Raw genomic sequence first — 24844 nt, 5'->3', positions numbered from 1 at the left:
ATCCATTCATCCATGCACACACTACTCCAGAGACTGGGTACATAGTTATCGACAAGTGACAAGGAAGATACAGTCTCTGCCATCACAGAGCTTACACTGCAAAAGAGGAGACGAAGACATAAATAAAGAAGATACTCAGCAACTGTGATGGGAGTGGGGGCAGAAGTTCACCTTAGACAGGTGGGTCAGGTTAGGCTCCCACAGAAAGATGGCATTTGAGCTGAAACAAAGGATGAGCCATATTTGAAAGACATAAGGGAAGAGGGTAAGAGAGAGAATGGAAGTGGCACATGCAAAGTTTCTGGTACACAAAAGAGACTGTTTAATTTCAGGAACAAAAGGGACACTGGTATGTGTACTGTGGCTGTAAATTACCAGCATCATAAAAAGCAACATTACTTATTAAAAGCTTATTATTTGCCAAATTTGTATCGGGTGCTTTTGCATATGTTCTCATTTAATCCTCACAAAAACTTTCAATAGGTAACGTTATTAAATTTTATTCATTTAAAGTCAAAGAAACAGACTCAAAGCTATTAAATGTATCACATTCCACACTGTGATTTAAGGTTGGAGCTTAGACCATAATCCAGGTCCACCTGCCTCAAAGGAGTCTATACTAATCCTCAAAAACAAATGAAAGGTCACATTGAAATATATATATATATTGAAAAGCTCTACAAAATGAAGCTAATGGAAATACCACATATGTTAGTATGTGCAGTTTTATGAACAAACAGACAATAAATGCATTTTTATGACCACTGGGACTCTGGTGTGTGTGTGTGGAGGAGATTAGGGGAAACCTTGGGAAACTGTTCTGGAGCCTCCTTCTCAAAATCGCACATGCCAGCACAGCATTCCAGAACCTTACTCTAAACAGATGTCGGAGGTCAGTGTAACAACAGGCCATAAAATTTAATGTTCAAATGAAAATCATTATTGGCGCACATTTTTATATTCATTTACTATACCGTAAAAGGGATTATATGTTTGCCATATGCCTTCCTTAAGGGAGCTGCAATCCCTTCTGCCTCTGGGGCTGCTGTTGGGCCAGCTGAGGCACACAGCCATCACTGCTGGGGAGCTGTCAGAAGGACAAAGGCAGCAAAGGCCTTCCCCTGATGAGCTGTGCTGTTGTCCAGGTGGATGGCAGCCCTATTGTTCTGCTCTCCCAGCTCTTTCAGGTCTGGGCTACAGGAACTTAAACTCATGGCTGGGCTCAGAAACGGCCTCTCCCCCCACACCTGTTTCATTCGTGACAAATGTGTTAGTTCTTTTCAAACAGCGAAATGAGGACTTGGGATTTCAATTACAAGCAGAACGTGGTAAAGACACAGAGTCTCTTGTAGGTAATACTTTTCTATTTCATGAGCAAATCCAGAAATATTGTTAGCAGACATAAAATGTTATTTATTAGTGTGCTAATGTTTGCTGGTGGAAATGCCTTCGCATTTCCACCAGCAAACATTAAAATTTGAACAAATTAAATTTCGAGTAGTGAGCGGAACGCAGATGCTCAGGGAAAGGAATGCACTTCAAATTCAATTTTTCAAAACCAAAATAATCACTGATAAAGACAAAGACACAACAGGAGATGCTTATTAGTCATTCTTTCAGTTCATTTTAGGTTTATCGCTTTTTGCACAATTTAAAATTTATAAAAACATTTTCAGCCTTGCCTTTAATTTTTGCCAGAATATTTTGAACCTGGTTTGAAACTGAAATTGAAGAAGCCCGAGGAGGGCTTTAATAACAACTTTCTTCAGTCTGTTTATTTAAAACATGATGAATAAGCAAAAAGAAAAGGTGCAAGAATGGAAAAAGAAAAATGATCCCTTCTCCTTCCTAGAAGTGCCCGAGATTACTGGATGGTTCCTAATCTTACACCAGGAATTAAAATCTTCCTCACATGCCAAGGGCCAAAAATATGTATTCATATGACACTGTTCCAGTTGCCATGTGTATGTAAGCTTGGAGCTGAAGGGATTATAAGTAGTTTTAGAGTTTCAGAAAGGCAGTGAAAAGTTTCACTAATTTTAAGTCCCCCATGTTGCCTTATTTAAGGCACTTTCTTAAAATTATTTAGTTTCTTATATATCTTTTTTGAAAAAGGAGAGGGTCAGTTAGTATTTTGCCACACTAAATGCGTAATATGTTTGCTAACAAATTATTCCTGGGGGGTGAGGGGAGAGAAAGAAATTAAAAGAAAGGCCAGGAACCTAAACAACTTAAGTGCAGAAATTCAGTTCTCCATAAGCTCGTGAGGCATTAGCACAGTGGTGTGGAAGCCAGGCAGATTCTAATACAAATCCTAGCCAGGGCCGCTTTCTGGCTGTGCAAGCTATGAGGCTTGCACAGTATATGATAGAATTGTCATAGGGAATACATGACCTATATTTAGAACTTTGAGCACAGTGCAAGACACAAAAGAATTTCTCATTAGCTACTAATATTATGCATTAACAAGCCAAAAGGTGTTTATTTTCTTCTGCTTTGATGCACAGACATTGCCCTTTGAGGCAGATTTAGCGTAACCTTGACAGAAATTAAGGAGTGCTAAGTAAGTATTTGTTAATAAAGTGAAACATAATCTTAGTGAGTTTTGAGGACTTCATCTTGGGGAAATCCTCTGAGCAATTCTTTAAGTTCTGGAAAATCAGCCACAGATGGGGCTGGGTGAAAGCCCTCGAATGAGAACTATACTTTCTTTCAACAATGTCCTATCAATGCTTCAATGTCAAGATTTGTCTTAGGAGTCCATGGAAAATGTTTCAACCAGAAGTATATTGTTGATAAGCATTTGTTTCCAAATACGTTGAACACTACTGTTTCATCACTTTGAAAATTGCTTTTCACAACTGCCAATGTTATCAGGAGATGGAAGAGGAAAGAAAGAACATGGTGTTATGGTCCAATGTTTGTATACCCCCAAAATTCATAGGTTGAAATCCCAATGTGATGATATCAGGAGGAAGGAACTTTGGGGTGATTAGGTCATGAGGATGGACCCCTCATAAAGAGACTCAGAGTCTTCTCTGCTCTCTGCCAGGTGAGGACAGGGCAAGGTGATGAATACCTATGAATGAGGAGAGTGGTCCTCACCACCTCCTAAAGCTATATCTACCTCTGTGAACACTATGAACACAGACACTGCATCTGCCTTGACCTGGGACTTCTCAACCTCTGGAACTGTAATAAATAACTGTTTCTAGTTTAAGCTACCAGCCTAACGTATTTTTTGTTATCAAGGCCTGAAGGATTTCAGACTTGCAGTTATCTGTACAAAGTTTAAGGCCAGTTTGGAAAGGTGGCATGAGAAGAAAAAGAAGAGACATATTATGAACAGGCTAATATTATAGTACTCAGTTAATCTGCAACCCAACTGAAATTGCCCAGTGGACTCTGGAGACCTGGCCCAAATCTCACACAAGCTCAACATGACAAAACATCATAATGAGCTTAGAGTATTGTCATTTGTCACAAGAGCATGCAAGCTGTTCTTTCTATCAGCCCCAGAGCCCAAGGTGCCCAGAACTCAGACTCCACAAAGACACCAAGAGATCCTTTATGGAAATGTTGCTTTTCATGGAGCCAATCGCAAAGAGAATGTATATGGAGACAGGTAAAATAATTTCCCACTTTATGGGAACAATTTACAAAATCTGTAACACAAATTTGATTCATTTTTAACTACCCAGTTTTTTAAACTTTCTGTCATGGAGTAAAATTTGGGCTTTTGTGCTCAGACTACACTTTGTATTTTTAAATGTTTCCAAATGGCATTTTTTTTAGAGGCTTTTTAATAACCTTGACTCAAGGAGACTGCTGAATCTTGAAGACTTATGTTTTCCATCCCTCTGAATAAACAGAACCAGCCACGTTTTTATATTTTTTATCCTGGAAAGAAAATTATCTAGTCAATCAATTTCAGTACATTCAGACAGAATAGTTCTTCCCTCACAGGGCTTTCTACTTTCCACTTTAATTCTGTCATAAATTTGGAGTTTAAATTAAGTTGCAAATTTCAGGTAAAATAGGGTGATAAAATTTAATGACCACTAAACATTTCAAATGGAATCTATTTTACTGAGCTTGGTTCCCCACTCTCGCAAGGACTCTTGACGTAGTAAATTAAAGTGTACAGATCTAATCAGCTGAGACCCTGCTTGCCCCTGATACAAACATCTAAAAGTTCATCTCTCTTGAGACCTCATGCTGAAGTTCAGTCTGGGTAAGCTTCCTCACCTTTTGAGGAAACAGAGATTTTAATGAGCCATTAAGTTACCTCTCCCTGAAGGTGGCAAAGTGTCTCCCAACCCTCCCATAGCCCATCATCACCCATTTTGTTTAATTGTGACATTGTTTAGAATAGCTTTTATTAGAAAAAGAAATAGATACGTAGTGATTTGCCTATGTTCCAAGGAATGCATTTTGGGGAGAATAAGAAAGTCTGCATTACATTTTGGTTTCTAGGATTATATAAATTCTACTATAACTCCTGTGAGTCATTTTAGGAATGAACAGAATACTGAATTTATCTTTTAGTTTAACAAAGAATTAAACAGAAAATTTCAAATGATCAATTTATTTAAATTGGGACTTCAGTACAAGTACTTTAGAATCTCCAAAGCAAATCAGAATTTTGGTAGAAATTTAAGAACTGCTTTAACCAATTCTTCCATTCTTCTGGAGGCCCACTGTTAGAACACAGTACCCCTTCCACCCTCACTTTCCCTTTACTCTCACTCAGAGACTCTTAGCTGTCCCGTCTTTGCATTTCTCCCCACAATCTCTATAATCTCCAAACCACTGTGTGGTTTGAAAGTACAGGTTATGGTCATTCCAGTCAGGCAGATATGATTGACAGCAAAACCACAGAAATTACCCAGTTGGTCTGTCACTGGCCCAATTTATCACATGGTTGGTTAGCAGAAGGATGTGCCATGCGCTGGGACTATTGAGATGTTAATGCCCTATGCTGTCAGGCTCTGCCAGGACAATTTCTTTGCCCATGTCAGTTTTTTGTCTTTGGTGGTTTTTCTTGCCCAGTTAATCTCCACAGATGTGTCTGCCAACTCTCCACTAGAATTATTTTCCATATTATAATGCCCCTATATTAATATTTATTAGACTTGTTCCAAGAGAACTGAGAAATTCAAGTTCTATTTTTTTCTTAAAAACACCATGCTGCCATATGCTGGCAACTCCATAAGTATATAAGACACGATGACTGAGAAAAAGATTATCTTCTCCCTCCTACTCTCCCCAATGCTTTTGCCTTATCACTGCTTGGTCTACAGAAACAAAATCAAACTCCTGCCCCTCCACTCCAAAAACATTTGCCCAAAATAGTGAAATCTTCTAATGGAAGGTTCCAGACTATTTCTAAAGCAATCTAGGAGAGAAATTAAACAGAATTGTGAGTAGTCTGAAAAACAACATGTCTGTAATGACATTTAATATCCTTCATGGGCATAGCTTTTGGAATGTCTTAGGGAAACATATATTACTTTTTTAAAAACCATAAAACTATTTTTAATTAAACAAGAATTCAATTCATTTCTAGTGAAAATACTGATACTGAATAAATATTTGTGACATTTAGATGATAGATCCTACAGCTAAAATGTTTCCTTGTTCCTCTTAAAATAAGTGATTGATACTCATAGGTAGCCCATATAATCTTTTATTATTGTCACATTGTGACTTTTTCACTACATTTGAAAAAGATAAAACAATTCCTTTAGCATAATCTGATCCAAATCTGAATTTAAAATCATAGCTGCCCATGTAAGGTGGGGGGGGGGGGGGCAGTAAGACAGAAGAAGAGGGTGAAAGAGAGAAGGGGCAAGGAAGGAGGGCAGACAGGGATCCAAGAGGGCAGGAGCATTTACTCGCTCTCCCCAGTGGGTAGCACCATGTCTGGCACACAGTAAGTTTGAATAAATAGTCAGTGTGGGGAATCAGAATCTATGGAGGCCCTGCCAGGCACCAAGGTTTACTATTTCTTATCCAAGCTAATCCTCTGCTATGGAGTCAGTATCATTATTGTCCTAACTTATAGGTATAGACATTGCTTGTAGTAAAAGAGAAAAATGAATAAGAAAAAGTACACCCATAATCATCTAGTTTTCTTTCATTTGAAATAAAATGAAGAGTGGGATGGCTGTAAGTGTACATGAGAGAATGCATTTTCCAGGTATCTACTCTGTTCAGTAACTGTCTTGAGTAGCACCTTAAAGCTTTTCCTCACTAATCATGATATGCTTTTCATATGATTCTGAGAATCATAAGACAACAATGGAAAAGTATAAAATAAATGAGAGGTAGTTTGGTAATTTAAAAGTGAAAAAAAAAAAAAAAGCAAGAGCAGCACCTACCACTACCAGCCATCTCCGGTAAAATGTCAGTCACTGAATACTTTTCAACTAAATTGAGGAAAAATGGGTTGCCTTTTATGTCTATTTAAAATGTGTCAGCTGATCTCCAGGGAATTAAAGAAGGGCTTTGCTTGTTCAGTGTACCTCAAACTCATATGCAAGTGATATTCATACAGCGGCACACATTTATAGTCAAAGATAATACTTTGTTTTTAAGAAGAGCAGAGTCCACAATGTAACCAACTGCAAATGTCACACAGTACACACACAAACCATAGCCAGACAATGCTAAGCACCAACAAAGAATTTTGGAAATTACCAGCTGTATTGTAAAAATCACTGTCAAGCCGGGACCGGTTTGGCTCAATGGATAGAGCGTCGGCTTGGGGACTGAAGGGTCCCGGGTTCGATTCCGGTCAAGGGCATGTACCTTGGTTGCGGGCATATCCCCGGTAGGGGGTGTGCAAGAAGCAGCTGATCGATGACTCTCTCTCATCGATGTTTCTAACTCTCTATCTCTCCCTTCCTCTCTGTACAAAATCAATAAAATATATTTAAAAAAAAAAAAAAAAATCACTGTCAAATATGTTTCATTCCATTGTTTGTCATTCTCTGAAGATTGAAAACACTTTCTCTGCTATCCAATCCTCCCTCACCATTTACCATGTTCCTTTTCTACTGACCTCTAGCACTCATCCTTAACCTTTCTTTTCAATGCTACATTCAGAGAGGGAGGGAGAGGAGAACAGGACAGAGAGAAGGGGTGGGAAGTGAAGTGTGTGTGTGTGTGTGTGTGTGTGTGTGTGTGTGTGCGCGCGCGCGCTCACACAGGCATGGGGGGGGGAGGGAGATAGTTTTTTAAACAACAAATAAACTCTGGGATAGAGATGGTTGTTTTCTAATACGTTGTTCTCTCTTCTTCAAGAGAACCAGGAATAGGTGCCATATACATAAGACCCTGGCATGGTGGCATGTATTTATTTATTTATTTATCTACTCAACAGAAATTTACTGAGTACCTGCTAAGGTGAGGCATTGAGCTACTAAGTAGTGCACATCTGGGAAAATAAAAGACATGAGAGTTGCTTCATAGGCATGATAGGAAATTACAATTCATCGTATTTTTATTTTAAAACCTACACCCCTTAGCCAAATGCTCTCCGCTAGCACCCAATATAGGCAACCATTGTTCTTTGCAAACATTCTCACAAATATATGCTTAATTGGTCTCATAGATTTCAATCTTGCCTGCCTCCAATGCCAGTTTATAGTAAAGAAGCGAATTTGACATTGTTCTCTTTACTGTTTTTCCATACACTAGAGATAAAATCCTAACTCCTTTAGGAGATCCCTTAAACCCTCTATTTACCTTACAGATTCCCATCTTGCCTTTGCTCTCTCAGTCACTACATTCTGCCACACACAGCTTCTTTAAGTTCCTTAAATATGACACCAAAGCTCTTTACCTCAGGCCTTCCCATAGCTTCACATTACCTAAAACTTTTCTTATCTTCACTGCAAACTTGCCAACGCTAAATACTGACTTCCTTTGGGAAGCCAACTTGGATTGCCACTCCATCCCAGCTCATCCTTTTCACTTTGACCCCCTACACTTACACCCAACCTACCATTATCTCCACCAAACAAGGCAGATGTTCTAGCTATATGCTCCCACAGTGAGATATTTCACTTAGTAGCATTTTAAAATATTTTATTATAATTGCCTATTTAATATTATTTTTCACTAATTATTGTGTAAAGGGCAAGAAGCTATCCTGTATAAGCATCTTGCCTTTGTATCCCTAGGAACTAGTATAGGGCCTTACACAATAAAGATTTGTTCAATGAGTAGATTGAGCCCCATTTAGTTATTGGGAACTGGGAAGGGCTTAGAGATAAACACCCACTACCCTTAAGGAGGATAACATGAAATGCAGAATATTTGTTGTACACAATTATATGATGATAATGAGTATATAGAATTGACTCCAATTTGGATATGTGGGGATTTGCTAACATTGTAAATTGGAATTAAATATTTAGCTCTCCCTTCTGGGATAATATAATCCACACTAAAGACTTCTGGAAGACAGTTTGATGATTTTACATTACAGATCAGAAAATAGGCACAGCAAAGTTAATTGAGTTACTCAAGGTAACCCAGAGAATCAGACACAGAGACAGGACTTAAAACTCAAAAATTGTCAACCTCCAGTCCTTGGTACTACCATTTATTTAAAAATTCCTTTGTCGTCTTCTCCCCAAATTCTATTGCGTGATTGTAGGACTTCAACCTGCATACTTTAATAGATAGTCTTCTCAAACTATCACCTGTGATATTGATATTTGAAGACTTGGGGATGTAGGTACTTTTGATAGGTCTTCCTCTGACCCGGAACATGAAAGGCTTTCTGGGATGTGTCGCTGTACTCTTTGCTCTCTGCAAGTGCTAGTTCCTTCTTAGATCTTAATAGAGTATTAGGTAGACACTAGTTGCCTCTACAAAGTGCCAACAGTGAATTTTTCTGTTGTCGGATATCATAAGGATGATGCCCTACATTTAAAAATCTTATAGTGAGTTGGCTGGGACATTCTATTGTACTGGATAGACATTTTGGTAGAAAATGCTGCCAGCACTTAATAAATATTTGACAAACAGCATTGGCTATTAACTTTAACAGCATTACAGGTTCCAACATTCATATTGTGAGAGAAATAAACCCAAAAAGGTTTGTACTGCCATTTCAAAAGGCCAAACATTTATTACGTACTCAATACATATATTTATATGTGGTATTCTGGGGCCAATGGCAAATATGGTGCATAACCAAACTGCCTCAAAAAGCCTTCATTATCTTCCCAATATATATATAAATATCTATATATCTATATAAATATAAATAAGGATGCTTTGCTGTTCATAACAACAGTAGTGCTGATAGTAATTTCTCAACAATATAGAGGGTGAGTACACAGTTGAGATTTTTTTCCCAGCCCAGACTAGATATACCGGGGCTCTTTCTTTTTATAACTGAATATAGCTCAAGATGTTAAGAAATTTAATCTGTACAAAACTGTGGTTAACACAAGCCACTTTTATTACATATACAGAGCTGTACTCTTCTTCATAATTTTCAGATCAATCACACAACAGATAGAGCATTAGATAGAAGAGTCCCATATTATAGAACATTCTTCTTGCTCTTTGAGCTTTGCTTAATTCACCCTTCTTTGGCCAAAAGCAAACATCTTCACCCTTACAGCTTTCAAGCCAGCTCACTGCATCACCTCTAGTCCTACTTGCATCTCCAGACCCAAGGAGTACTTTAAATGTCCAAAGTATTTACTGTTCTTAGTCCACAATGTTGACATTACATGAATTGGCTCTGTTGTGCAAATATAAGTGATTATATTTTCCCTAATAAAGACAGACACTTAAGTTACTCATTTGTAAGTTAGCCCAATGCAAAAGAAAGAGAACTTCTGTCAGATGCCGAGTTAACATCAATTGCCTGTTCCACGAAAATGTCAATTAAAATTCTAGTGCAACATTTCAAGCACAATTTTCTAATTCAAGACATGTGCATACATCCATAGTGAACTGAGAGGCATACAAGGTAAATCTTAAGGGCCATATATGTGTTTATATTCTTGGTTGGTCATTGGTAGATGACATTCATGGAGTCAGAATTTTTTTTACTTTCACTTGAATATGCAGATTCCATAAATGCATCCCTATTCACCAGTCCTATCTGGAGGGAAATGATTTTACAAAGATGTTGCTTTCTTTTCTAATGCCGCTAGTAAGCTAAACCAAGGAATAAAAGTTCCTTACAAGAGCGGCATGAAGGCCGTGTTGACTTCTTATCTTTAATTGATTTTAGAGAGAGAAAGGGAAGAGGGAAGAGAGAGAGAGAGGCATCTATGTGAGAGAGAAACATTCATCAGTTGCCTCCCACACCACCCAACCAGCAATCAAAGCCGCTACCTTTTCGTATAGAGAATGATGCTCCAGCCAGCTGCACCACCAAGGCAGGGCCTGCGTGGGCTTCTGCTTTAGGAGATTGTAAATGCTCTCAAACACTTCTAAAGGGAGCAAATGCCAACTTGGGCTTTAACATCCTGACTTTTTTTTTTTTTTTTTACTCCACTTGTCATCATGGTGTGAATGGGACAATATTAAAGGCTAACCAGGCAAAAAACAACATAAAATGCTTTTATCGCCAGGACACCTGCCCAATTGGACAATTTACTTTACCTGTAGAGATTCCATCTCTTCATCTTTTCTGTGGGACTCCTCCAGCAGATCTACAATGAGAAAGTAAAAATACCCATCAAAATGCAGTGCAAAAATTGGTAGCCTCTTATTATCCAACACAATTCAGTCAGGGGCTTGTATAAACTGTTGTCTGGAATAGAATTTGATGTTCTCATGCCCACGGTTGAGATAAGCAGAGCTCTGGATCCTGCCAAACCTACACTGGCTGAAAACCCTGGGAGGTCCTAGAACTGATGGAGATACTGGAGAATGAGACCAACTCAATTAAAATCCAAAATCACACCAGCATTTTAGAAATTTGGTCCAGTTTATATAACTCAAAAGTAACACAGAATTAAAAAAAAAAAAAAAAAAACACAACACATACACACACTCACATTTTTTTCTTTTGAAAAATGAGAAGCAAACCATTTGCTCTTAAACTCCCAAGCCAACACCTCCAGAGAAAATTTAATAACCAAATTAAAATACCCTGAATAATGGGTTTTATTAACGGAAGTAGAACACCAGCTTAACGTACAGTCACATTAATTATCATTTCACACCAAAAGGGTGGGAAGCATTGAAGCTACATCTGATCAAGAGGTTGGCACCATCTCTGAGAAACCAGTGGCTGGAAGGCGAGTGAGTTGCTGAAGCGAGTTCTGTCTAAATGCCTGTGCACAGCCACGGTGCCTCAGTGCCTGACATTAATTTATGAACCCACTGTAAAAATATATATGCATACATTTGGCAAGTAGAATTTTCTGCCTGCAGCTATACCACCCTGTGCTGTGATCTTATTAGATCTCACAAACCTAGAGAGGGCTAGGCTGAGTCAGAACTTGGATGGAAACTGGCAATAAACACCTACAGCAGCGCACATTAATATTAGCATTTGCCTTACGCTGTGATTGATGTAGCTTACCAAGAGGCTGTGCTGCATAAAAGGAATATATAGCCTCCACAAATTCAATATATATCGCAGAAAGGCAAATGTTTTTAGCAAGTGCAATGCCAGATAGCAGCAGGAAACAACCGTATTGTGAAAAGCCAAGCCACAATGGTATATGTCATAGCTGGGTGGGCAATACACTGAAACTCCAGAAAACCTGGTAGATGATATGATTGATAATGATGGCCCTTTGAGACTGGATGGTTAAGAGATAGAGGAACAGCAAGCAACCCTCTCAAGACACAATGCACTCGGATTAAGGATAAGAGGTAGTTTTTGCTCTGTGTCCATAGTGGAGCTGATTTTAGCTCCCAGACACTCATAATCAGAGTTACATCAATAAGTTAAAGGAGCATGGGAATGTATTACAGTGGATTTTTAAAGAGATTTTTGGTTGGGCATATCACGTTCTTTAGCAGAAATCAACTTGGGGTGTGGTAGATTAAGTAGCTTCAGTCATTCCTCTTCTTGTGTCCTTACTCATTTGCATTGTTACACTGTAGCTACCTCCATCAAGCAGTCACAAGCATCGCTCACCTCTTCTTGCACAGAAGCTGCCTCCTGACTTGATTTGGTGAACAGAATATAGCAAATCCAACTTTGTGCCTATCTGCTTTGAAGGTGCAAGAGGCCTCACACATGTTCACTTTTCCACTTGAAACTCTGTCATCATCAAACAAGCACAGTCCAGGTTGCGAATGATGAGAGACACATGGCCGAGGACTCTTCCCATGCCTAACACCTGCAGGTTGCCTCCTCTGGCAGTCAGGGAATGTCCAGAGCAGAGATGCACAGCTGAAGATGACCACAGATGACATAGATAGAAGCCCACATGAACCCAGTGCAACTTCAACTCACCGAATTTTGACCTAAATAAATGAAATTTTAAATGGTTTGGTGTCTAGTGCTTGCTCAGTGATAGCAATCGATTGCTAACTGGACAATAATCATTTAGAATTTATTAGAAGGCTGTAGAAATAACTAATAGAGATATGGGGGGAAATGATCTTGACTCTGGAAAAAATAAGCACTGGTCTGGGTGGGTAGGGATTCAAGAAGCATGAACCAACTGGCATTTTATCCTGGATGCCTCTATCTCTAATATATATTTCAGAGAGGAAGGGAGAGGAGAAAGAGAAAGAGGTAGAAACATCAAGGATGAGAAAAAATCATTGATTGGCTGCTTCCTACATGCCCCCCAGAGGGGGTTGAGCCTGCAACCAGGGCATATGCCCTGTCCTGGAATGGAAACGTGACCTCCCGGTTCATAGGTTCATAGGTTCATGCTCAACCACAGAGCAACACCAGCCAGGCTGAATGCCTCTAATCTTTGTGTCACTCCATCAAGATGAAATTCCATAAAGAGAAGAGCTAACTAGACTAGCTTAGATCTCTTACCTTCTTCTTGACTAGGGGAAAGCATGGAGTGAGGTCACTGATAATCCCAAAAGGATTGGATAAAGAAAATAAAGAGCAGTTTCCTAAAGCAAAGTCAGAGTACTATTAACAGAAGAAGGCGGGTGGACAGGCCAAAACAACAGATGCTTACTCCAACTGGTTTTAGTAAATTATGTCTTCAATACAACTCTTCAATACCTGTGAGATGTGAGATTACTATTCTGTTCCCATGTGATATAGCCATTTTGTTACACTACTTATGGATATTAGGTGGTTCACAGAGGTAGGCCCCTTGGATTGAATTGTGTTGTTTAATAGTAGAGTGGAACTGTAGTGATGGATAGTGGGGCCCATCAACCATTAAAGGAAAATGATCTTGTTCCCCATAGCCAACTTAGTATAGCAAACATCATACACCTTACCGAAAACTTACTGGGCAAATAAAGATATTGAATCACTTATATAGCCAAACTCAACTCACACAGTTGATAAAATAGGCATAAGTTCAGTTTACCCTCAGAACTTCATAGTAGAATAACTGTAATTTAAAAAATTATGTTCCTTTGCCCAGCCAGCATGACTCAGTTAAGTGTCAACCTATAAACCAGGAGGTCACGGTTCAATTCTTGGGGAGGGCATATGCCCGAGTTGTAGGCTTGATCCCTAGTAGGAGGCATGCAGGAGGCAGCTGATCAATGATTCTCTCTCATCATTGATGTTTCTATCTCTCTCTCCTTCCCCCTTCCTCTCTGAAGTCAATAAAAATACGTTTAAAAATTATGTTCCCAATTTTCTCCAAATGATAAAAGTTCATGTTGCCCTTCCAACAAAGCTGACACCAAAAGCAGTGCTTGATTTTGATGGCTGAACAAAAATGATTACAAAAGAATTTTTTACAATTGGTATTTAAAATATAAAGCCCTCTCTGTTCACCCCCACCAATCATCATCCTAACTTATATCAAAAGTAGAATTGGACATTTGTTTTTATTTTTCCTCTATGCCACATCCCTTCCCTGTGAGAACCACCTGACCCGCCCCATGGCATATAAACTATGCCATGCAAGAATTATTTTCAGGCACTAATATGGATACTGAGAAAGAATCCTTCTCCTTTGGAAGCTGCAAGTTTATTATTTCCTTTACTATTGTATAGGAAACTGGTACAATAATGAAGCTGGCAAAGAAGAAAGCAGAGCTCAGAGACAGAGAGAGCTAGTTGAGGACAAGATCCCTCCTGCCTGAAGCACAACTAACTCCTGGACTTTATTGTCTTTTACTTAAATTAGGGCTAGTTGGATTGCTGTCATTTTTAAAAGTGTCTGAGAATGAAGTATTATTGTACCTTTTTATCTCTATTCAGAAACTTGGAGAACTTAGAGTGGGCAAGGAAATTCTCTTTTACAGGGAAATGTTTCATTCTACAATAAATCGATAAAGACAAGGCTCAAATAAAGCCATTAGTTTGCCTGAGATTCCTACTTAATGCCAGGCCACAGCTAGAACACTGCTCCTCTACCTTCTCCTCTACCTTTCTGACCATCTAGCATACCATGCTCTCATTTGCACCACTCAGTACTTCATTGCACCCTCTTCCATACTGTTGTTCTACAAAGAATGCACACGTGTGTATTCTCCTCCCTTTCTTTCGGAGTTCTCTGATGTCAACAATCAGAGCTTCTAGGTCTTTATACCCATGCCCTCCTTAGCTACAATATCTCCACCTTTACTACTTAGCTTACATTCCCCAAATTGCCCCGCTGTCTATCTCACTGCTCAGAGCAATTGCTTACTTGTCAGGTGCAGTGCTGAATGAAGCACATGCATTTGAAATGATGAACAGTGTTGTTAAGTTGTGCTGATCAAATAGGCTGCTGGGCATTGTTAAAAAGTGGCTGCCCTACTGCAAATACCAGATGAAAGAACACAGATGGCACCTCTGGACAACTGAAGTGACAGAACACCTCGACACCTGAATGTGATCAGCACACGTCACTATAATGAACAGTCTTGTTGCTTGTTCTTGACCAACTTAGAACAAATGATCAGCAAGGAAAGGCTAAAGGGCCGCTCTGCTCCCTTGGTCACCACTGGCATGTTCCTGTATTGCTTTATTTTTCTCTGGTTTCCTGTTCAACACAAACAGCAATTCAACTGCCATGCAGATTGCTGTGGCTAAATGTGCTTCCATCAACATCAGTTAACGAAAGATTTTTTCGGTGAAAAGGGCTGCAGTCTTGTGTATTTTCCTTGGACTGGTTCCAACTCTTTAAAGAGCTGATACTAACTATATGGGAGTAAATCCATTTGAAAAAGACACAAAGCCCTGGCCAGTTTTGCTCAGTGGTTAGGATGTTGGCTCAGACTGAAGGGTTACAGGTTTGAATCTAGTCAAGGGCATGTACTTGGGTTGCAGGCTCAATCCCCAGCAGGCCCTGATCGTGGAGCTATGCAGGAGGCAGCTAATCCATGTGTGTATCTCACATCAATGTTTCTCTCTGTCTCTCCCTCTCCTGTGCACACTCTCTAAAAATCAATGGAAAAATATATTTGGGTGAGGATTTAAAAAAAAAAGAAAAGAAAAGAAAAGAAAAGAAAAGAAACATAAAAAAGGACACCATGATTGGGAACTTGAGAATCAATTTGTTTTAAAATCAATTTGTTTTGTTTTTTTCCACTTTGTATTTCATTGAAACACATTGGGTGACAGATCAAGACCTTGTTTTTGCTCAGTCTGTACCATTTGTTTGCATTCTTTCCAATCTTTACAAGTGGAATGGCTGTTCAAAGAAGGTTTGACACTTTTTAATGTTGATTCTGGTTCCTGGTAGCCAAAGAAGCAGATAGGTTGTTAGTTTATTTGCTTTTGAAATGAGAAGCATGCCCAGGTGTGCATGAGCAACATGCCCATCTACAATAGTAGTCTAACCCTTTACAGAAAGTTCGGAGATCTCTGACCTTTTATTATAAAGCTTCTCACCTATACTACAAGAATGCCCATCTGGTAACAGAGAAAAATTTATTGAAACAGGGCTTCAAACACGGCAATGCTCACCTCAGTGGCACTGGACAGAGTAGTGCTAGCAGTGGAATATGGTGAATTAATTATTACAATTTAGGGAAAAGCATTTTAGTCTCTGGCTCCTGTACCTCACTTAAAAATTCAGTACTCCTGTTCAGTGTTACTTTGTGTGTCCTGACATTTACTGGAAACAATAGATAATGTAAATTCTGAGAAGAATTCAATACTTTAAAAAAAAGTAAATGTGAGCCATTCTTCTGTGAATGGCAGCCACAGTATAATGAGATTGACTAAATTAAATAGTGCTCCACAACCCTTAAGAGATCATGAATGACAGACTCAGCCTCCCACAATTGTAGACTAGATATTCAAGACACTGTCCACAGAGGGAATACAATGGGCAATTTATCCTTTTCCCTCCTTGGCTCCCCAGTTATTAGAAACGTTGACATTTTAGGAACAGAAAGTACTGTTGGGATTAGGGTTTTTGTTGTTGTTTTTTTAAGTAGAATTTTGTCTTATAAATAAAATCATACACACTTTCAAGTGTATATTATAAACACATAATTTAGAAAGCAGAAAAGAAGCTGCTTTGGTGGAAACAAAATGGAGGACCTGGGGCCCCACCTGATGAACTTCCCTCCTATCCTGGGGTCAACCTTGTGGTGCCATGGTGGAGCTGCAGGCTCCCAATTATGCTGATTGAACATCAATAACCTACTCCAACCTCCTCACAGTTCATAGATGAGAACTGAGTTCTGACAGATCCAAAGCCACTGTCAATGTCACACAGCCGGTCAACAGAAGCTCATGACCCTGAGCCCAGGGCTTCTGAACCCAACAGGTGCCAGTACTTTTTTAACAAAGCAGTGACTACCTACCCTTGCCTTTCAAGGTTTGTATTTAAATCCCATAGTATTCCAACATCTACCATAAATGTCTGTACATTTCTGATGCCTCCCCAAACCTAAAGGAAACCTTGCTGAAGCACTTATGTGACATCAACAACCTGTGAGACCTTATAATAAAATTCCTCAACTCTGGGAGATAACATAAAAAAGAAAAAAAAAATGTGGCTTTGCCCTGGCAGGGTAGCTCAATTGGTTGGGGTGCTATCTCACACACCCAAAGATTGCAAGTTCAATTCCTGGTCAGGGTACATACCTATATTGTGGGTTTGATCCCTATTCAACCGTGTAATGGAGGTAACTAATTGATGTTTCTCACATCAATGTTTCTCTCTCTCTCCCCCACCTACTTCCTCACCCTCTAAAATCAATAAATATATCCCAGGGTAAGGATAAAAATTTTAAAAATGTGACTTTGATGAAATGCAAATATTTAGACACTTGAAAAGGCAGTAATTTTTGATGAGGTGTGTAAACATACAATATACAGAATATCTCACAAAATAAAGTAACATAAAATTTGTTTATGTTGAATGAGTGACAGTTGAATAGTTCCTCTCCTTAATATAATATTTGTCAGTAAATGTTTTTCCCATTCTATTACATGAGTAAAAGTAAATAGAATAAATGAATAACAATATGATTTTACATGAGCCAAAATACTTGAAGGGAAATAAAAAATACTTGATTTAAGTTAATATATGTAAAACACTTAAACAGTGTCTGGCACATAATAAGAATTATATATATTGGCTTATTATTGTTTTTTAAAAATTACCCTTCAGTATGATTACTAAAATCAGAAACATGTGTGAAAAAATAATCAGATGTATTTTAAAACAAATAAACAAACAAAAAAAAAAGCCCTTTATACTTCTTTTAAGCTCCAGGTGTGATCGGTAGCTACATTTTTAGAACTCTGCTATATCTACTGCCACCCACTGGTACATATATGGACATACCACAGTGAGTTAAGAGTTTTGCCATCAGGCCTGACCACAGAAAACACACAGGTTAAAATGAAGATCAACATTAAAAAATATGGCTATCCTCTGTGGTTTGTCTCAGACGCTGAAACAACATACTGGTCTGCAGATGGAGCCCAAATGACCCAATAAATGAGAGGTTTGTAATCCACTGTCTGTCTCTTGGGTATGTGGTAAAATATCCAAATACAGGTACTCATATTTTATTTGATGTCAATTCATTGCTGGTGAAACTTTCCATCTTGACAACTAGAGAGATTTAAAACCTCATCTCCACAAAACTACTATACTACAGAAAACAACACAACAATCTACCTCACTCCACCTCATTCTTGGCTCTTTTAACTATCAAGAGTTTTGTCATTTCTATTGACAACAACAGCAGAAAAAGTCAGAAGAGATTCATAAGGAAACAGTCACTGTCCTAAATTGGCCTAAGGGCTGTCTTGGTCAAACTACTACATGTAACCATTAGCTAAATGAACAAGAGATGTTTATAATCTATTGTAAAAACCACATCAAAATAAGTTTCAAATGTTCAAATGCAGGCATAAAATCATGTTCCTTCCCACATACACTATCTCTAAATTGCACTCACTTAATAGAAAATTTGGCTTTTATTTAAATTCCTTAGGTTGGAAGGCAGCTTATCATGAACTTTGTTTTGGGTCTAGACTCATTAGGTATAATTTTTATTAAATCCAAAATGAATATTATGAGGGAATGTTCATTAAAACTTTCATAAAAACAATGACAGCTTTGAGTTCTATACATTTGATTATAAAAGGTGTCCTGAATTTTTCACCTGTATTACTACAGTAGCATTCTGCCTGTGTTCCTTTCCATCCATCTTATCATTCAACCATCCCCCTGCACAGCCCAGAGTTATGAATCTAAAACAGATATGCTCATGCCATTCTTTGCTTTAAACTGCTTATAGACTTGATTTCTTCCATGCTGCCATAGTGACTGTCCGATGACAGCTTCTTGGAGTGTGAATGGTCAGTATTCCAGGGATATGCCTGACCTACGTGGAAAGAAGGTCTTAAATTCATTTTTTATGTCCTCCATGAACATGGAGCCAGGAGGAAATGGTGATGTGTGTCTAAAACTTCCCATGGTGAGATAGATAACATTTAAACTCCTTACTATGTCATTTATACCAAATCTGTCCATAGATATACTTCTCACACCATTACTTCTATCATAACTGCAATATGTCCTCACAATGTCTGTAACATCCTTCCTGGAGTTCACTAATTATAAAATATCCAACCATTCTTCAAATCCCAGCTTAAAACAAATATCCTCTGTTGATATTCACAAATCATGCCCAGTACCACTCATTCCTGGAGATATTGCATCTGCTTCTGATTCTCACAGTTTTGTTTATACTTTTATTACAGTTCTCATTCTATTACAGTTAATTATTACATATTTGGATCTGTTACTAGATTCAAACTCTTCAAAACGTACCAATTTCAGGAGCTGTAGCTCAGAGTATTGTACATGTTAAAGAAACATTTACTGAGTAAATACATTTTTTAAAAAATATGTGTTATTGATTTTTTTTTTACAGAGAGGAAGAGAGAGGAATAGAGAGTTAGAAACATCGATGAGAGAGAGAATCATAGATCAGCTGCCTCTTGCACACCCCTTACTGGGGATGGGCCCACAACCAAGGTATATGCCCTTGACCGGAATCGAACCTGGGACCTTTCAGTCCGCAGGCTGACGTTCTATCCACTGAGCCAAACCGGTTTTGGCAGTAAATATATTTTTAATAAAACAATAAAAGCTACAAACATTACTAATATATAAAGAAGTAAGAAGGGAAATTGCGTACTCCCTCTGCTCTACTCTGGTGTCTACATCTATCCCTGCCTCAGGAAAGGTCTGAGCTGATGTAGAAACATCACAGGCTTCAAATAACAACAGTAGATGACAAAACATATGATGAAAAATAGCTAAACACTACAAGCATTTCAAAATGATTATTCTGAGTTATAACTACAGTTCATTTTATTATACTTCATATTATGCCTTCTATATTTTATCCTTTCTAATCTTCCTGAAATGATTGGGACTTCCTATTCTAAAAGCATTTGTCCTCTGGCCAATGTCAGAAGAATCTGGTCAGATTTGAAAACTGATAATTAGGACAATAATGGCCAAACCTATAATACTATAGGCCAATCAGCAATGCTCAGGTCAATGGCCATTTTTTCAATTAAAGCACCTGTATTCAGAATGGTGGGAAAATATCATATAAGAATGGGAGTCAGGAGACCTAGGTTCTAGTTCTTCCTCTGCTATTAGTTATCAAATTACATTTGTAAAAACAGTCACTTAATCATTCTTTTTTATTTTTATTGATTCTTAGAGAGAAAGGGAGAAAGAGAGAGAAACAATGATGTGAGAAAGAAGCACTGATTGGTTGCCATCTGTATGCACTCAGGGATTGAACCTGAAACCTAGGTATATGCCCTCACCAAGAAAACAACCTTTTGGTATGTGGATGATGCTCTAACCAACTGAGTCACCTGTCCAGAACCCTTAATCATTCTTGACCACAGTGATCCAATCAGTAAAATAATGGGAGTGAATAGATTACTGTGAAGATCCTTCCAGTACTGATATTTTAAGCACTATTCTATGGTAGGTTGCCTGCTACATGGCTTCTAAATGTTATAGTGTGTTAATTGCCTGGCTCAACCTGTACTGGTAACATTACTCAGAATTAATATGGTTGACAATTATCCCCCCAAAACACTTTAGAAACCCAAACAGATTCTCACTTACTTTAAGTAATTATTCTTATTATTAGGATTGTTTATAGATAATAAAGACATGTGAGAAATTCATTCTCATTCACCTCTAATGTCTATCTGTTTTCTTTTATACCCAGAGTAAATATGCTTCAGATAATTATAGATCTTCCCTTTTTCTTTCAAATCCTCACAATTACAATAATTCTTCTACTTCTTTTTATCCAGAGTCCTTTTTAAAATCCAATAAACAAATCAACTGTTTTATCTGGATGTAGAAAAGCAGCATGAATAGATTTTCACACAAATATTCTCATTTGTCAGATCAATTTCTTTTCTTGTCAGTGTAAAGGCAACACACATACACACACACACACAGAGAGAGAGAAGGCATCAGACAGAAAGGGCTGCTCATAAATAGAAAAGATTGGGGTTTTAGTGGTTATAGTCTCTTACTATTAATAAGAATTAAAAATGTGTCTCACTGAAACAGAAGGGATTCAAAAATTACCCAATTAACTGGTAATAGAAAAATAACCGTAAACCAAACCCTATGTAAGAATATAGCATGAAAATAAAAGATTTAAATGAGTGTTTTCTTTGGTGTTATATTCAGATGGCAAATAGTTTCCATGGATAATCTCACAGGTCATTGCTTCCTTTAATTAGTAACTTTTGCTAAACATAAAAAAGCCTCAAATAATTTTTAATAGTGATTGCAACTGCCTAGTCCATTAACAAATTGTCATATTAACACTGGTCACATTGCACTGCCTATCTTTAAAGGTTACTCATTTCATTTTCATAGATTTTAATTAACTTTTCCTTTCCCACTAGACTGATCATTAAACAGAAACTGAGCCCCTCTTGCTTTTTTTGTATCTATATCTACAGAATTTCTCGACTGAAAAAGTGGTCCAGAAAATGCAAAAACAACAAAAAATGTGGATCATAAATTAGATAGTGGTGGTGACTTGTAGATATATTCTTTTTAAAAAGCCAGGCCTGACTCCACTGGCACACTGACTGAATCAATTTCATGTTGTCACAGTAGTTCTGGAAGTCTCTAAAATTCCTCTTTCCATCAGCAGCTTCTCTTATTCACATTAGCTGGAAACAGTGTATCTATCTATCTATCTATCTATCTATCTATCTATCTATCATCTATCTATATATAAAGCCAGCAACCGGAACGCCATAACAACCTGAACAATGATGCCCACTGCGGCCAGCAAACCAGCCCAATCTGGGGATAGGGCTGCCGGCCAATCTCCCACACCTTTTCCCGGCTGGTCCCACCCCTGATCACCTCTCACCCAAATAGGGGGCAGGGCCAGCCGGCCAACCTCCTAAAGCACCTCCCCTTGGCAGGCCCCACCCCCAATAAGCTCCCACCAGTCCCAATGGGTCCCCACCACTCTGATGGGCCTGCGGCCCCTCTCCCCAGCTAGTTCCACCCATTTAGGCCCCCTACTCCCCATTCAGGGGTGGGCTGGCCAGCTCACTGGTCCCTCCTCACAGTCAACCTGCCCCAATCACTCCCCCCAACCCCTAACCCACAGGCCAATAACCTCTGCCTCTCCCACAGCCAGCCTGGCCGTGATAGGGCCAAGATTCAGGCAGGCTGGCCAGCCAACCTCCCGCCATCTCCTACTCCTGACAGGCCCTGCTCTGATCTGCCCATTGGAGCCAAGCCAGCTGGACCCCACCTTTGCATGAATTCATGCACTGGCCCTCTAATCATAACTGACAGGCTAGTGGGAGTTTAGGCTTAGAAAATAAGGGAAGAAAGAAAAATGCTCATAATCTAGATTCCCTAAGTAGAGAGTGCAGTCTTTGTTTGGGAAACAGAATGCACTATATTTGCAGTCTAATCTCTAAGGTTTAGGCAGGTCTATACATTTATAATGGATCTCAAGGGTTATAATCTGAAAAATGACCTCTATTCCAGCATTTTTCTATATAGTTGACCCTGCAATAACACTGGGGTTAAGGACTCTGACACCCAGCAGGGATCAGGCCTAAATGGGCAGTCAGACATCCCCTGAGGGGTCCCAGGTTGCAAGAGGGTACAGGCTGGGCTGAGGGACCCCTCTTCTTCCCCCTGCACAAATTTCATACACCAGGCCTCTAGTCTATATATATAAAAGCCTAAGTAACTGGCTGACCAGCCAACTGACAGACCAGCCGGTAGCTATGATGTGCAATGACCACCAGGGTGCAGATGCTCCAACCAGTAGCTATGATGCACACTGACCACTAGGGGGCAGATGCTCAAAACAGGAGCTGCTGAGCTGCGGTGACTTGGTAGCCATAGTTCTCGGGTAACGCACCTGGGACCAGAGAGGAGGGAGCCCAATTCTGAATTCTGGGGTGCATCACCCAAGAACCACTCTCTCGTAATCCTCAAGCCCTTGGGAGATGTCAAAGAGCCAGTTTCAGCCTAATCCCCACAAGCCAGGCTGAGGGACCTCACCAGTGCACAAATTGTACACTAGGCCTTTAATATATATATATATATATATATATATATATATATATATATATATATATATATATATATATATTTAACAACAATATCATAGACTTTATCTGAAGGTGAACACATGTAGTTCATTTTCAAAACAAATAAGTATTCTAAAGAAAATAAGTATATATTGTAGTAACAAAATAATAAATAAGACCAACTATAGGGTAACCAAAATAACACATAATTAGAGAAAGAGGAACCTGAGGTAGAATGCAGGACCCACAAGGGGTAGACTACTATTCCAATAGCTTTTCCTCTTCTCCTGTTTATAAATTCTATGCCCTTATCCTTTCAACACCCCCATTGGTTCTCTCTGCTCTTATCTGTGACAACTTGTCTCCTAGTGGGCCTCCTACAGGCTCCCCTGCTCCTGCAGGAATTTGCCATTAACATGGCCTCAGGGGCTCTGCCATGACTGAGTCTACTGCCTAGAACAAACATTCCATTCATCCCTTCATTAGATTTATGCTCAGACATTACCATAGCAGAAAGAACTACCCTGACCCAAGATTTAAAATAGTATATACCTCCGTCCACTTGAACTTATCCTGCTATGGTATTTTTCATAGAACTTTTTGACATATGAAACGTTACCCACACATTTGTTTTACTATTTATTGTCTTCTCCATTTCACCAGAATGCAAGCAGCATGAAAACGCTGATTCTGTTTGTTCAGGTCTCTCAGTATCTCAGGCACCTAGAGCAGTGGCCAGGCATGTAGCAGGTGCTCAATAAATACTTGTTGAATAAATAAATCTAATTCTTGCCTTCCTACTAATGTAGCATTGAACATTATACAACATAAATTAAATCTCATTTCACATCTTCATTTTCTTGAATACCAACCTCACTTAAAATACCTTAATCACATCCCACTACTTTTAGAATATAATTCACATTCCCTTTACAGATTGAATTATGCTTAACTCCGCAGCCTTATCTTTCATCATCCCTTTCCATATTCTAAATTCTGGGTATTCTAATCTATTTGCAATTCTTAAATGTAGCATGCTCCCTCACCTCTAAAGTCTATTTCTTTTGCCTAGGGTGCCCCATCAACCCACGTTAATTCTTACCTGTCCTTCAAGAACCAGCAAAGCTTTCACTTGGGGTTAAATATTTTTAATAATTGCTCTCACAGTCATTATCCCTTATTTTGCTTTAACACAGCACTTTCACACTATTTTTAAAAAATAATAAATGTTTAGAAACGTATCTTTATTTATCTATGCCGCCTTCTTCATTATATGAGAGTGCCTTGGAGACTACAAAGAGTCTCTTTACATTTATTCAACACAGTACTTGGGTTCCAGTAAACACTCGACTCAATGACTATATATTATAAAGTTACATTAAAAACAGATGTATTCTGGTTTTTGAGATTTGAGAGGTTTCTGAACCATGGTGGAGAATACTGAATAACTATGATATTGCAAAGACTAAAATCACACATTTCTACATGAAAGGCTTCATTTTCAATAAATTACATAATAAACTATTTGTTATATGTAATTTCAAATATAAGACTGTGATATTTTAAAATTGGTAAAGAATTTGGATAAATAAATATTATGTAATTGAAAAGGGCTAGGCATGACTCATTTTTTTAAAGTAACCTTGGTTAATATTTTAAGAT

The 24844-nt window shown here is 38.6% G+C and overlaps 1 protein-coding gene across 15 annotated transcripts in view; it reads right to left on the bottom strand.

Annotated features, from left to right (window-relative positions):
* Positions 1–24844, bottom strand: part of CEP128 (centrosomal protein 128) — a 319695-nt gene that overhangs the window by 52241 nt on the left and 242610 nt on the right. For all 15 annotated transcript variants that reach the window (XM_036429922.2, XM_045575777.1, XM_045575837.1 and 12 more), the window contains one exon: positions 10642–10691. In XM_036429922.2, coding sequence (XP_036285815.1) covers positions 10642–10691 — 50 coding nt within the window. The remainder of the gene's footprint in view (positions 1–10641; positions 10692–24844) is intronic.

This window comes from Pipistrellus kuhlii, unplaced genomic scaffold, assembly GCF_014108245.1.
Source record: "Pipistrellus kuhlii isolate mPipKuh1 unplaced genomic scaffold, mPipKuh1.p scaffold_m20_p_1, whole genome shotgun sequence".
Lineage (NCBI taxonomy): Eukaryota > Metazoa > Chordata > Mammalia > Chiroptera > Vespertilionidae > Pipistrellus > Pipistrellus kuhlii.
Note: the sequence above shows the minus strand (reverse complement) of the source record. Positions and strands in the feature narration are given on the sequence as shown.